Below are 16,047 nucleotides of genomic sequence, written 5' to 3' on the forward strand. Positions count from 1 at the left end.
AGGTGCCCTCCTGAATAAATCTGTGTGCACCCTTGCCCTCTAGTGTCTGCAGTTTGTACGTCAGCCCTGGGCTGAGTAAACACCACATTTGTGTTTGTGTGGAAGGAAACAACTGGTCTGGATCATCCTCCTTATTTCCAGATGAGTGGCCTTCTTATTTCCAGATGAGAAGACAAGATTCAGAAATGGAACCGTGATGGAAAAGAATGGGGACTTTCTGAAAAAGTCTTCTTTCTAAATTTATTCCTAAATTGCACTTTATTTTGCTTTCTTAATCTCTGATAGTCTATATTTTGGGTTCAGTGTGACAGATATTCCTGGAGAGGTGACTCCCTGCACAGTTTCTCCAACAAGTACTGTAGAGTTTAGTTTTTGCTGCAGTTTTGTATTTGGTTGATGGCTCATCATCATTTCCTGACTCCAGCAGGCACCATCTTCCAGCCTTCACACAAGAGATGGAACTGGGAACCTCTTGTTGCCTAGAGAAGCTGTGGCTGCCCCATCCCTGGAAGTGTCCAAGGCCAGGTGGGAGCAGCCTGGGCTGGTGGAGTGTCCCTGCCCAGGGCATTCAATCTGTATGAAATCCAAATATTTCACTGTATTGTTTGTACCTGGTCTGGTTGTCTCTCCTGCCTTTGTATATCCCTTCAATTTTCCCAAGTGAATAATATCTTTAGCTTATGTAAGGTTTAGGAGGATTAGCCTGGCTGTGGGGAATTCTGGCCACTTATGTGCTGACGGGAGTGCAAAAAAGGCTATGGAAGCTCCAAGCAGGAGACGTGAAGAGGTCAGAATTCCTGCTCCTCTCTCTCTGCCATGCTCTGCTGCCTGGCCTTTAATGTCCAGCCATCTCTGCTGATTCCCTGACCCTCTTTGCTGGGCACTAGGAAAGGCACATGCACTGTCATTTATCTGCTCCAAAGCCACATGTGCAAGAGCAGGTACAGGATTGTACCAGCTGAAAAGTTAAGGGCAAGGTTCACTTATCTTATGATTTAATGTAGTAGGAGACAGTCATTTTTATAAGTTAAAAAGCAATAGATTGAGATACATTCATCACAGATTAGCTGAATTTCTTCCTTGAAGGGGCTCATTGAAATGTATGTGATGTTCATTGTTGTGTGAGATGCTGTTTAAAACTTTTAACAACAAGACAAAAGCTTGTGACTGGGAGGAAGAAATGCTGTCATTGCTGGATTTAATAAATCTTCAGCAGGGACAATAAGCCTGTGATAAAGCCAGACAAAGCCTATTGCTGGGAAGTCATTTGGGCAGGTGGGAAGGAAGGACGTTCTGTCATTGTGGTTTGGCACTTGGCACATCCCTGAGCTGCTGAAACCTTCCTGGAGCCCCAGGAGCAGCTTTGTCATTCCCTGAGGATAACCCTGGACTCACAGAACTGGTGGGTGGGCAGGACTGCTGGGGTCTGCCCTGGCAGCAGGAGGGGGATGCCCTCCCACAGTCTGGAGCAGCATCCTTTGGCCCTCCATCCCCACGGCACAGGAGCGAGGCCTGCGTGATTTGCACTGCCCCTCTCACCTCACTCCCCCACCCCAAATCCATATGTGACAGTCCCACAGCAGCCTGAAAGACATGATCCATACCTGGAAAAATTCCTGCTGGCTGTAAGTAAACATTTACCATTTAACTGTAAATAATGCTGGAGTAAAATCACCATCATTAATATTCACTATGTGATTTTGCTGTCTAAAACATCACTAAAGCCACTATAGTAATCCAGGTAAAAATGGGCATGGATCATTTTTGATGATTTATTTTGCAAAGGCAGACTTTTATATCAGCATCAGTTATATATATTTCAGTTATTCCCAGAGGGGAGGAGTTTGGGAGCAGGTTGGACCAAAGGCTTGGGATCTGAAGAGCTGGTTCTACTGTGATTTCACACAGTGGGAGCAGAACAAGCCCCACTGTGCTCCCACTATGCACTTGGCAGTTTTCTGGAATCCTGCAAGATTTAAAGGGATCAGTTCCTTCATCTCAAAGTGGCTTAAAGGGATTACTTGGTACCCGTGGAATAAAGCCAAGATCTACTCAAGATTTGATCAAAACTGAGAGATACAAAACAAAGGAATAAACAGAAGCTGATGAGAGACCACGGAAACCAATTTACACAGATCACCTGACACCTAAATTTGGGACTTTTTTCCCTCGGTCTTGATGACCAGAAGAGGATTAAAGGCATTGGCATGTGCTGCCCATCGTCCTTTCTGCTAAACATCCTGAGTGAGTTCCAGCAGGAGCTGGAAGGGAAAGCTGATCCTGTTCCCTGCAGGTCCACTTTCTGCACAGGGTTTATTTTTGGGTTTGTACCTTTTATGAAGCCAAGTGTACCACAGGCATTGAAAAACTGGAGGAAAAATTAAAGTTGAGATCGTTCTTAAGGGAAAAAAAGGAGGACTACTCTTCTTGGGTGGTATGAAATAAAAGTAGGTGCTGAAAATAAAAGATTTACTGACCATGCTATGGAGTAAAATAAGTCCCAGGGGAGCTGTGATGTATTGCACTGCAGACCCCTCAAGGATGGCAAATATTCACCAGGCACAGCAAAAGAGGGTCCAAGAATCACTGGCTGTGCTCTCCCACTCCTCTCCGCAGGCATCGCCAGTGAGATGCCAGAGCCAGCCGTGGTGCCCCTGGAAGCTGAGCCCACACTCCTCCCTCTCCCAGGAGACTGGAATAACACCTGCAGATGCAGCAACACTCTCACTTGCCCCCCTAACCCTCCTTCTTCTTTCCCTCAGTACATAGCAAATAAAGCCGTGGTGATTGGCAAGCTCACAATGGAACAGGGAATTGAGGTTGACAGCCCCAGATGTGGGAGGTGGAAGTTCAATTCCATTTCCTCCCAAGTGTGGGCTGAAGGTGAATAATGAACAGAAACAAGCCCGGAGGGGAGAGCCCAGATCTCCTGGGACTCCAGGTTTGTAACGTCGTGTTCAAGCACCCTCAACCTGTTCCAAACCGGCCTTTTGGACATGGGTTTGGGAAAGGCTGGGGACACTGAGGGCTGTGCTGTAATTCAGACTCCACAGCAGCACAGGCAAAGCGTCACCAAGCTGGATGGAAGCAGCATCTCACCCCTCAGCTCTTATTAATCTATTATAAATAATATTAATTATGCCTGTAGCACAAAAAGCAATTATCAAAATATTTTGCTAAACATTTTATAGAAAAGGCTATTTACCAAAAAACACTCAGCTGTATCAAAGCCTTGACAAAATGCTCTCTTAGAAATTAATAAATATGTTTGATTAGCACTTTCATGGATGCACAGATTCTGTATATGGGAGCATTATAGTGCATTTCATTATATATAAAGGCAATTAATGTCACAAATGAAGACTAAGATCTGACTCAGGCTAAATAATTGTCATTATCTATCATATAACATGCCTAGAAAGCTTAACTCCGCAATGATTTTTATGAACAATAAACTTGGCATTTACATACCAAACCAATTTGGTGTAATTCAGACTCAATAATAAATGGTAACAAAAAAAAAATCACTCCCATTCTTCAGGAATTTCTCCCAGCACAATCACAGGGGCATTTTTCACAGTGTGTTCCTCACGATGAGAAGGGCAGGAGTTTGTTCTCTGCAGTGTGTGCTGTGAGCCCAGCAGAGCCCCAGGGGTGTGTGGGGTGTGTGAGGGGCTGCTGGGGCTCCTCATGTCACAGCACCCTGCAGGTGATTCCATGGCTTGGCTGATGAATCTCTTCCAGCTGAAGGATGGCTTTCCATCCTTCCACGGGTGCAGAGCCCGTGGCCACCTCCTACTCCACGTCCACTTCAATCATCCTCTCTCTGCTCTCAGGGCTCTGTGCTGCAGCTTTGCCTTTACCTCATTTTGCAGTGCCTACAAACACAAGCTCACGGGGTTTTTGGGAAAATACCACCATCTTTCCTTGTCCAAACGTGAAACATTCCATCACTGACAGCTGCCATTTACTGGACATAAAACTTGCAGTCTTAAAGCAAGGCCCAGCTACCTTTGCATCTGCTCAGGTCACTGGTATAATACCACTCTGACAGGACGAAACCAGTACCCTGACACCAGTGCAGAGACCAAACCAGTAGTGTAATATGTATGTACTCACTGGGTAATGACATGAGGATGTTATGAAAACAACAATAATGCTGCACTGATGCCAAGTACAGTCAATTGTAAGATAAAAGACTCTAAATGGAGTTAAAGGCTCATTTAGTTGTGTTTGAAAAAGAGCTGTGTGGGTGTAAGAGTGTGGTCTGGTGCAGCTTGTGGAATAAAAAAAGGAAATACTGATCAACAGTCCACAGTGCAACATCTTCACCTTGTGTCAGCTCTTAAACCACAGCCTTGCTGGTCTCAGGGACTCACTGCAGAGTTTAATGCATAGATATAGGGGGTGGAGGTAATTTAAAAATTACTAATGCATTAATATCATTAAATATAAAACCCTGTAATTTTTTAATACAAGACACATGATTGTGCTGTAAATTCTGTTTATAGATGTTGTAGCAGGATGCCCTGCCTGAAATGGGGTCTGCAGTCAGAGGGATAAAACATCAGTGGCCAGCCTTTAAAAAAATGCAGCTCATGAACCAGAACATACACCCCCTATAAAAATAAAATAAACAGGAAAATAAAAGGCTCATTTTTTTTTTCTCTGTTGGATCTAATGCACCATGAGCTGGGAGAAGAAATTCAAACCCCAACCCCACATCATTCTCTTTGCACCATTTCCTCTTTGCACCTCAGTCTCCCCTTCACCAAAAAAAAGTGAAAAACAGACCAGCAAACTATTTTTTTGCTCAGTCTGAAAAAAACATGAGAGCCTTTGAGCAAAAAACATTGTTTGATGATGGTAAGGCACTTACCTAGCCCAGCGCTGGCTCTGTCCTTGTGGTTAGAAAGGAAAACTGCAGAGCCTCTGCCTTCATTATTTGCTGGTAATTAGTTTGTTGCTAACAAAGCCTTGACTTGGGCGGAATTTCATCTCTTGTCAGCTGTAATTCATTATTAGATCCATGAATATTAAAACCCCACCAAGGCCTTGCACCAACCCCTGCAGCGCCCGGAGTCAGTCGGGGCTGACGTGGAGATCTTCATCACCGTGCACCGGCCCTGTGGCACAGCTGTCAGATCTTCTTCTGATGCTGATTAACTTCATCAGGATAATTGATCAAGTTGTCTGGAGAAAATGGGAGGCTAAATACCTTCCCAAGGGTCCGTCACACGGCCCCTCAGCCGCAGGTCCTGTGCCCAAGGAGATGTGCAGGTGCTGTGCTGCAGTGGGAAGAGGTTTCCTCTCACCTCCTGCCTCAACTTTTCCCTTTCCCTCCCCCAGCTCACCCACCCCTTGCCTGGCAGATTGGCTCTGATTATTTCTCACCTAATTGTGTTCTGGTGTGCTACTGAACAGCATCCTTCAAAGGCATCACAAATCTCAAGGGCTGACGACAGCTTTGGAGGCATCAGACACCGACTGAGAGGTTGTCTCTGTGGGACTTGGATTTTGGGGTTCTTAAACATCCTGAAAAGTGCCTTTTAAACACTCTTTCCTCCTGCAATCAGCTGCCAGCTCCCCCAGGACCTTTTCCAGAGTTGCTTTCTGTGCACCTCTGTGTCAGGTGTTTGGATGTTCATCTGACAACGTCATGAAATAAAGGTTAGTCACAAGGGGGGAAGGGGGAGGGAACAACTGAAAAAATATATTTATTGGAGTAAATAAAAAAAAGTTAACCAAAATCCTTTATTGATACATTCTTGGATAATATCACAGGATCGAGAGAATGGAAAGGGAGGGAGGAGGTTGCGGCAAAGATTGGATTCACTAAATTGGCACATAAGCAGCAAGATTAACGAAATTACTTATTACAAACAGTATAAAACATACATGCTTCTGTAAGTCCTTATCACACTGGTCAGTCATGGTGGGGCATCAACAGAGAAAAACCTCAAGACATGTAAAAGCCATATTCTTTCCTCCAAATATCATAAGAATCATTGAAATTATTGCAAAATAGTCATATACCTTAAAGAAAAGAACAAAATAGAACACAAATACAAATATCAAACATAAATTATTAACATGTACCATAAAATACATTACTGGCATGCATTCCAAAGATCAAGACCTCTACCAAAACTCAGCAAAAATCCTTCTGCTTCCTCTGCAGCCCGTCGGAGGTGTGAAGGGGGGACTAACTTCGCCAGCACAGTTTTTGGTCTTTAAATTCTTTTTTTGTTTGTTTGTTTAGTTAAAAAAAATAAGGAATATGGATTGCAGTGATACGAGAGTAGTCATACAAGTCATGTACACGGGTCTGAGCTCCTCGGTTGCCGGTTGGTTTGAGAAGTGCCGAGAGCACAGGGCCTCGATGGAACTGTGCATCCAAAAAACAAACAGTGACCTCGGAACAACATGGATGGCGATATGCAAAAATCCTCACAAACTGTACAGAGAGTTCAAAAACTTGCAGTCTGGAAGTACATAGAAAGACAGAATTAGCCCCTTAGAGTCCTTTGCAGCCGGCGCGGGGGGCCGGTCCCCCCACGGCCTTGGCGGCTCCCGCGGCCGGAGCAGGCCCGAGTAGGCCCGGGGCCATGGCCAGAGCAGGCCCGGGGCCAGGGCCGGTGGCCACGGCGGTGCCAGCAGGGGCCGGAGCGGTGCAGGAGTTTCGGGGAGCGGCCGTCGGAGCGCGGGGCTCCCCTCGCGCCGTCCCGGGCACCGCCGGGCCCCGACGCCCCATGCGGGGAGGCTGCGCCAGCGGGCAGGGAATCCTCGCCCCGGAGAGCGGCCTAGATCACCAGGTTGTTATAACTGACGTACTTCTTTTTTGCAGCAGGGCCTGCAAGAGAAGCGGAGAAGGGTCAGGACCTGCGGGCTGAGCCCCTCGGAGAAGCTGGCGCTGCTCCCGCATCCCTGAACCACCCTCGGAGCAGCCCGAGCCCCGTCTGCAGCTCCAGCCCTTCCCATGAACACCATCACCACCGACGGGCTTTGTTAGGCTCCTGCAGCCTGGGTGACTTCACTGCCCAGGCACCGCAACTAGATCCTTTTAAGATTTCTTGTTTCTAAAAACAGTGACATTTTCTACGACTTCTTAAATCTCCTGGGCTAAACGTGGCTTTTCTCATGGATAAAGCAATTCTGAATCAAGTTTTATGACTTCTGAGAATTTTTCAATATAGGGATGAAGGTACCAGCTTCCCTAATTATGACCTTCAAATCCAATCTGTTTGCAAACAGAAGGAAATCAAAGCAGTCAGGAGAAGGAAGAACTTTGTGAGCGCTGCTACACACTCCTGTCAGGAAAATCTGCAACTATTTGCAGCTGAACACAAAGCAAAATGTTCTGCAGTAGTTTGGCAGCACTGACGGATTCAGGATGCAGAATCACAGAATATCCTGAGCTCGAGGGACCCACAAGGGTCATCAGTCCAACTCCTGGCCCTGCCCAGGACACCCCAACAATCCCACCCTGTCCTTCAGAGCATTGCCCAAACCCTCCTGGAGCTCTGGCAGCCTTGGGGCTGTGCCCACTGCCCTGGGGAGCCTGGGCAGTGCCAGCCACCCTCTGGGGAAAATCCTTTTCCTGAGATCCAACCTGACCCTCCATAGAGATAAAAAAAAGAGCCTGTATTTACAGTTACCACAGTTTGCTAAAACACTTAAGCTTAAATCCCACTGTCTTTGAGAGAATTTGGCATAACTTAACCATTTGCTGAACATTTTCAGGCTGCTAAACTGGGACAGACTCCACTCTCCTTTGGGATATTTTTTTTAGAACAGTGTGTGTTTCACTGTAAATCTTTCTCAGGAAGATTTAAGAGAAGCCACGGAAGGAGAAGCGAGAACAACAACTGAGTTTGCTCTGCAAAGCTGCTTTTCAAAGTTGCTTGGTTTAGGGCATCCCAGGGCTCCTCTCAGCCCCTCTGCTAAACCAGATATTTTCCATGGTGTTCACTATCTTTTAGTGACACAGAAATGATTTTAGTCCCAAGGCTGGCATGTAAGAATCTGCCACGTAACTCCAGCTCTTTGCAGTATTATCCTGAAGCCCCAACTCAGCTGTTTTCTCATGCCCCAGACGAGTCAGAGCTGTCTGTTCAATCAAGGACTGAGTCTACAAAGTGCTGATCATCTTCAGTTCCCATTAACTTCTCTTGGACACGAAGGTGTCCCACATCTGCCAGGATGAAACTCATTATCCTCCAAGGCTACACTGCAAATATCCAATAAACTGTGGAATGCTATTAAATGCTGAAAAGGGGTAAAATGAGCCTAGGAAAAAAAAAGAAGTCATCATGGAACAGGTTGCAAAGTAATTCCATGTATTATTTTGTGATATACTTCAGCTTTATCCATTACATGCTCCAATTTCAAACAGCAGCAGTTCCTGTGACAGAGATTTGGATGCTCTCCACTGCTGGTTCATATCATGTCACCCCTTCACTGCTTCCCAGGGTGTTACTCGGCCTTTCACAAACCTGATCTTTGTGCTGATGAGTTTTCTCACCAATTCAGCCTCAGTAGCTCAGCTCTCATTTCCAATAGGACAGTGAACCACCGGTACCAAAGGGATTGAGCCAAGAAATGCTGTGGATAATGTGCACCTGTAGGCTCTGTGGAGAGATGGGCTCTGAACTCAGACAGTGACTGGCACGGCTCTGCTTCACCAGAACGATGTAGCTGACCTGAGCCTCATCCATAATTTAGGTAAAACGATCAATAAAAGCTCCATGGTTATTTTAGGAGAGGAAAGACAATCTTGCTTGGCCTTAAAGGCTGTTAGGCCAGAGCAGATCATGTCTCCTGATAGCTGTTTGTGCATTTCACTGCGCTGCTCCTGCACTAACTCCAGGAACCTGGAGCTCAGCCCATGTGCAATTCCAGACACACTCCAGTCTTGAAGACTTCAGGAGAGAGAAACAGTCTACTTTGATAACAAATCTCTACTGAGTCGCAGCTCATCATTATCATTGGCAATTAGCACCAGGTATGGATTTGATTTTCCTCAAAGAAATTAATTTGCATGAAAATGGGGGACGCTAATGAAACATCAGCGTTACCAGGATTCACCGTGTTTTGATCCAGGAGACACGAGCATTCCCTGTTCTTCAAAGGGGAGCAGATACACATCTCCCACGCTCTGTTGCTGTTCCTGTTAATGGCTGACAGCTTCCCAACAGTGAACGCACATTGTCCTCTTGCAAACAACATATACATGCTAATTAATATACATATAATTATGTCAGCCTTGGCTGGCCATTGACTTGGACACGTTGGCAGAGAGCCAAGAGCTGCACATGCAGAATCTGCAGTGCTGGACCATTCCCTCTGTCCTGAGAGACACAGCCCAGCTGCATCCAGCCCCCTTTCCTGAGCTCAGAGCAAAGGAGCACACGAAGGAGCCGTGGGATGAACAGCTAATTTTGAGTACAAAATACCCTGTGGGAAGGAAACGTCCTGGACCCTGCCTGTTTGCAAATACACGCGCTCGAGGCATTTGCACCATGTAAATTGTTTGGAAAAAAACCAGGGACCTTTCTAAAGAGCCCTAAAGAGCCCCAGCTCCCTCAGCTGCTCCTCATGGGATTTATCACCACACACCCCCATCAGGCAGAGCACAGCACAGGATGCTCCAGCTCCCATTATGGTTTTGTCTTTACTTGGTTTGGAAAAAAAAATTCTCTTGTCCTGACAGAGGCATAAAGAGGCCCTTGATCACCAAAACCCCAGACACCTCACAGCATGGCTTTACTTTAGGAGGTGACTGTGTTCAGGAGACTGAAACCCACGTGAGCTCTGGGTTGTCCTCTCAGTTACTGCTGTGCCTTTCCCCACTCTCTCTAAGTGGATCCCACCCTCCTGCCTTGCAGCCATCCGTGTGAAGACACCTACAGCTTGCAGCAACACCACCCCAATGAAAACAACCTGCACAGCTGCACACAGAAACCAAACAACGCTTCCTTAAACCACAATCATTAATGTAACCCCCTTTTCTTTACAGCAGTGGGGGGCACTGAGAGCCTACAAACACCCCCCTTCCAGAAGGGAGTAACAGGACTGGAAATAGCTGCATCTGTGCCAACAACATATTAAAAACAAATACTCAGGAGCAAAAAGCCTCTTTGGATATATGTTTCATCACTTGACTGGTTTTCATTATCTTGAGCACAGGCCACAAAGAAAGGAGCTCCCACAGCATCCCAGAGCAAGGCAGAGCTGTCAATACTGACTCAGAGTGAGATTTAATCACTTGCACTTCAATTTTATGCACATTTGTAACCTCTTCCATGCTTAAAGAGAAAAGATTTACAGTGCAAGAAATGAATTTTATTGCAGCCCCCAGGCATCTCAGGCTATCAAACGTATGAAACATCATCTCAGCATTCCCAGCTCGGAGCAGGAAGGGACATCATGATGGCTCCAAGCCTGGAACTCCTGCTCTGATTCCCTCTGCAGTCACTCTGGCAGATAATTCTTACCTTCTCTCTTTCTTAACTCTGGCTTAGAAACCCGTATCATTTGTGGCAGGCAGAGCGGAGGCTGATTATTAAATCCTACTTCTAGTCCATCTCAAAGCGAAATGGGTGAACATGGCTCCTCCTCCATCTCTGCCAGAAAGACAGAGCTGTCCCCATGCTCTGCTGCCTTTAAATTGGGGAATTTAGATGAGAAAGAGATGAAAGCAACAGGCCTAAATGATTCTACATGCTTGCCCAAACCCCGACAAATGGAATGAAGCTTGGAGAAAATAATTTTAAATTTGGTATCTAAATGTAAATGGATTGTTCTATCACATTTTGACATCTCTCTGTTGTGCTGCCATGGTGTACTGGCACCTTATCTGGTCTCTAAGTGTCTGCAGTTGTACAAACCCATTTCCCCCCTGTGTGGTGGGTCCTTGCAGCCTGAACCAGGTGGCTTTTATGCAGATGAGCACAGGGAACCTCATGTTTTAATAATGCCATGTGAATATATTAAATTACAAATGTAATATTAGTAAAAGTGTGTTCCTCCCTAATTGCTTCACAGCCTCCTCTTCTCCTAAACGACATCATCCCCAGCTGTCAGATTTGTCACTCTCGGTAGAGCAGTGGCAATCAGCACCTGGGTGCTGGGGACAGCCAGGAACAGTGGTGACATTCCAGGCATGGGGAGGTTCATCAGCAGGTCACAAACAGCAACAGGGCAGGAGGAAGTACTCAAGGGACTCCTTCTGTTTGCTGATCATTAATTTATCCAGTACAACTGGTGTGATGGCAGCCTGGTGATGAGCTGGACAGTCTATTGCTCTACTGTTTGATGTGTCTGATGGACATGGCCCTCTGGATTCTCCAGTGGGATAACTGGATGGATTGTCCTTGGGAATCACTGGAAATCCCAAAGCTGGCCAAAACCATCACAACCCAGGTGGGGCCACACAGGCACGTTTTACCTGGTGCAGGTCCAAAATACGGGGCTTATGGTTAGAAATCCAACGAGCTGCCACTAAAATGCCAAATGCTGCAGGAGATAAAGCCAAAGCAGCCTCCCCAGCGTGTGCACAGATGCTGATGGGGGAGACAAGGCCAGGTTTTCTGTTGACTGCACTCAGCTAACATAGGCAGGGTGGTTGGGGCCAGATGTCCAGCCTGGCTGTCCACTCCCAGCCCTGAATGCCACTCAGGTGTCCCAGGCTGAAGAGCACTGATAAGATCTGTAAGCTGCTGCCCCAGATGAGGTGACACCAGTGGCCAGAGGTCAGCAGTGAGTGATTAATGCCAAGAGAGCAGCAGGAGAGGAGAGCCAAAGCAACCTGCTTGATACAGCCTCGGCAGCCTGGATCCACCTGGCTCACCTCAGGGGCCTTCAGAACACAATTAATAACAACAGTATTACTTCAGATAATTGGAATAATGATGTTTATGCATATGAATGCAAATGCCCTGCTCAGAGCAGGGCTGGGCAGATGCTGCAGGTGTGTTTCTGTCTAAAGAGCACTCACTGTCCATCACTTGACACAGCTTCCTCTTCTGAAATCCTCATCTCCTATCTGGGGCTTATTTTACCTTTAGGGCTTCCTTATTATTGTCCCTTTTAGACACGGCTATTTACCCACCTGTCCCACAGCCCTGAGCACACCCAGCCTGCAGAGCTGCTTCACTGACAGCTCCTGACCAGCCTTCAGCACAGGGCATTGGCACAACCGTGCAGAGCAGCACAGGGGCCAACGCAACTATTACAAATATTCAATATCCTGGCTTCTTCTAATGAGGATTCCTTTGAAGTTCCCACAAGGATTTAATGGGAAGGAAGAGTCTGACCTTGCCAGTTCCCTGGGGCACGTGGGGATTTGAAGTAGGTTTTTCTTTAAAAAGTCTGGTTTAGCTCATAAAGCTTTCAAGTAGTAGCAGCTCTCGGGGTGTGTGTTTTTAACTCCTCACTTTTGTTACGATGCACTTTCTGTGAGAACAGGGAATGTATCCAACAGAAAGAATAATAAAGGCAGTTCTTGGGTGAGATAATGGCATAATGATAGAATCAGTTCAGGTCAGAGTGGCAACAACATGACCCTCTCATAGCCTAAGACAGCGTGGGAGGGTTGAGTTCATAGAGTAAGTGTTTGCTTTGGCTTCTTGCAAACACGTTGGAATGAGCCCAATCTGCTGGTGAACTTTTATATCCATAGGGATGAAGGAACTCTAAGCTCAGACAACGTAGGGAAAGCAATTCTATTAAACCCTTGCTTGCCCTGCAGTACAAAGGCAGACAGTTCTGACCTCGTTTCAAGCAGAATGGTACCCACTCATTCCAGTGACACAGGCTTTCCCAGGGAATCCCAGAAAGGGCTGGAGCTTATCCCACCCATCACCCTAAACCCACAGAACGATGTGAAGGTCATCCTGCACAGCCCGTGTGCACGTGGCACCTCTTTGGAAAGAGGAAAGAAGAATGAACGGACTGTTTGAAAGCTGGGCTTGTTTTCATCTCCTGGACCAGGTAAATAATGGACTTGAGCTTGTGCACGGAGCTCAGAGCACACACAGGGCTCTGGCACACACAGCTGTGTGTGCTGGGAAGCTTTTCCTAATGGCATGGGATAACCAGCACAGTGCCCTAACTCTGCTCCATGGACAGCAAACTTAAGCTGTCTGCAAAGACAAGTAAGGAAAAATCCTACAGAATGCAGCACAAAACATACAGTTCCTGTTTTTAGGACAGTGCAGTGGGGAACTCCCAGTTAAACTCCAGCTCTCCAGACAGGCACGGAATTGCAATCCACTGAAATCCCACTCCTGCTCCAGTCAAGGGCAAAGCACCTCCCAGTTTCAGCACAACCAGCATTGCTCACCCTAAAATTTACAGTACAGTATAAAATGATGTGGGGAGTTACTGGTTCCTCACAACACTTCTGTAGCATCTTTCCCCTCGGACACAGGGAGTGCTTCAGGTGTCTCCAGTTTTCCACCACTCTGCTGGAGGCATCCACGTGCCCCACAGCCCCTCTCCCTGCCAAAACCCCCAGGGACAGGTGCCTTTCCTGGGCAAAACACATCCCTGAGGACAGTTACCCAAACCCCGTGGTCTCTGGCAGGAGACAGGACCACAGTAAGGGCAAAACTCAGTGAGGAAATCTGCTCCTCTGAAAAATATTACAAAGTTGTGCACCTGTATTAATTCTAAAGCCAGGGATTTGGGGTGTCCTGGGATATCCCCCAGCACTGGGCTGTGACCCCTATTCCCTGTTTTCACTGGTGGAGGTGGCACTCCTCATCTCTAACAGATTCCCCAAGGCCAGGACAGTTCTCTGTACACAAACAAAGCACATCATTTATCTCTGCCTCGGAGCTGCTCATGCCAATACCTCTGTCAGCCTCAATAAATCCTTTTGTTAAGCTGGAAGGATGATCCAGTGCCTGTGGTGACAGACACCATCCCTGGGGCTGGGCTGAAGGATCAGCTCTGCCTGCCACCCTGGGGCTTTGCAGGTGTAATCGAGGGGAGCACCTGCAGAGATCCATCCTGAGTCCTTCCTGTGAACTTTCCCATCTGAGCTATTAAAATAAAAAGTGACTTTGAGTCACAGAGCAGAGCCAGACTGTTTATGGCCTGAAAAATCATCAGGGTTTTGCCAGACAGAGAATATGAGATTGAGATTTGGAGTCAGGAAATAAGATTGTAACAGAGAAGGATTAGTTGTACCCTTCCAAATAAAAGCTAAAATCAACAAAGTAGGCACTGCTGAAGAACATCAATCTAGAGCATGTTTGGCTGCATCTTCCCCAATCTCCTCCTTGTCTGTTTGCAGATAAAAACCTCTGCGTCGGGTGAAGCTTGAAAGTATCAGCGAGAGTGGGATCAGAGGATGAACAGCAGGAAGGCTTTATCAACACTTGCAGCAGTGAAAGATTGCAGAGAGGCTTCAGAAAGAGCTGTGTTTGTGCTCTGAGAGTGGGATGTGGTCGGGCCGTGGGGGACACAAATCCTGCTCCGAGGGGAGCAGAACGTGAGGATGGAACCGTTCCCAGAGGACAGGCAGGGTCACTGTACAACCCTCACACCAACCCCATCCCAGTGCCTCACCTGCACCAGCCTCACGTGTAGCTGCAAAAGTGCACAGGATCTTAGGAAATGTGTTTCCAAACCTGTATGAGATTATGGCAGGGAAGAAACAAACCCAACTCATATTCCTTAACTGGAGCCGACGGTACAGAAAAGCTCCTGATTCCAACCACCTTTATAATGTTTCTGTTTGAATGCTGTGGGCCAGAAAGATAACAAACAGGAGCAAATTATTTTCACCTGATTAAAACCAAGTAATTAACAGCACTTTGGTTATCTCACCTGGAAAGCCTGGCTCTGGGAGAGCTGTTACAGCCACGCGTGAAAACAGTTTGCAGGAAACATAATTAAAATTGTGACCTGAGTGATTGGCTAAAACATCCCAAAGGAGTCCTGGAGTCAGAGCTGTAAGGAAACAATTCACCTCTGCCTCCTGACTGTGTTCCAGAGTGACTCCCACTGCCTTGTCCCCAGCCCCAGGGCACAGCTGGGAGCTCTGCAGCCGCCCTTCCCCTCCCAGCATGGGCCTGACACTTCTCAGGACATCTCTCCATCATTTATTTCTCCTGCCCTCCTGTGATGTGTTACCCCCTTCTCTCCAGCTACTGAGAACCAACACAACCCCCTCACCAAATCCATCCCCAAACAGCCTCTTCTGGTGGCCAGTCCCTATCCCAGCCACACCCCCGCTCTCCATGCAGACCCCAGTGTTTTGGTCCAAGCAGATATCCAAGTAAATCATAGAATCACAAAATGGTTTGGCTTAGAATGGACCTTAAAGCCCATCCCATTCCACCCCTGCCATGGGCAGGGACACCTTCCACCAGCCCAGGTTGCTCCAAGCCCCGTCCAGCCTGGCCTTGGACACTCCTAGGGATGGGGCAGCCACAGCTTCTCTGGGCACCCTGTGCCAGGGCCTGCCCACCCTCCCAGGGAAGGATTTCTTCCTAATATCCCATCTAACCCTACTCTCTGGCAGTTTGAAGCCATTCCCCCTTGTCCTGTCCCTCCAGGCCCTTGTCAACACTCTCTCTCCATCTTTCTTGTAGCTCCCTTCAGGTCCTGGAAGGCCACATTTAGGTCACCCTGAAGCCTTCTCTCCTCCAGCTGGAACAATCCCAGTTCTCCCAGCCTTTCCATGGTTATACAGTAATCAGACAAGTAATAATTTTCTTACTCACACCCAGGAACTCCCCTCCCTTCCTGCCAGCTGGCCTGCTCCAACTCCTTGGCAGAGCTGCAAGTAACAAACATCCTAACAGGAAAATCAAGAATGTTCATGAGGTGCAAAGAGACTAAATTCCCTGGAAAATGTATTCCTGGTGCATGATTCTGTTACACAGTGTCTAACAAAATTACACTCCAAGCTGCACTGTTTAACAGCCCAATTTTGCTGCAATCAACATTTAATTTTTTAGCAGAAAGTCTTGATTTCAAATACCCTGGAAATGTTTAACAGCTGATATTAATAAGAGCCCAGATTTATTGCAG

At 47.0% G+C, this 16,047-nt stretch overlaps 1 protein-coding gene across 3 annotated transcripts in view; it reads right to left on the reverse strand.

Moving 5' to 3' along the window:
* Positions 1-5,735: 5,735 nt before the first annotated feature.
* The window catches only part of GRM7 (glutamate metabotropic receptor 7), a 216,276-nt gene continuing 205,964 nt past the window's right edge, over positions 5,736-16,047 (reverse strand). For all 3 annotated transcript variants that reach the window (XM_050313094.1, XM_050313092.1, XM_050313093.1), the window contains one exon: positions 5,736-6,853. Coding sequence is in view for 1 of the 3 variants with exons in the window: in XM_050313093.1 (XP_050169050.1) it covers positions 6,804-6,853 (50 nt within the window). In the remaining 2 variants the exon portion in view is untranslated. The remainder of the gene's footprint in view (positions 6,854-16,047) is intronic.

This window comes from Myiozetetes cayanensis, unplaced genomic scaffold, assembly GCF_022539395.1.
Source record: "Myiozetetes cayanensis isolate MyiCay16 unplaced genomic scaffold, myiCay2020 scf18, whole genome shotgun sequence".
Classification (NCBI taxonomy): Eukaryota; Metazoa; Chordata; class Aves; order Passeriformes; family Tyrannidae; genus Myiozetetes; species Myiozetetes cayanensis.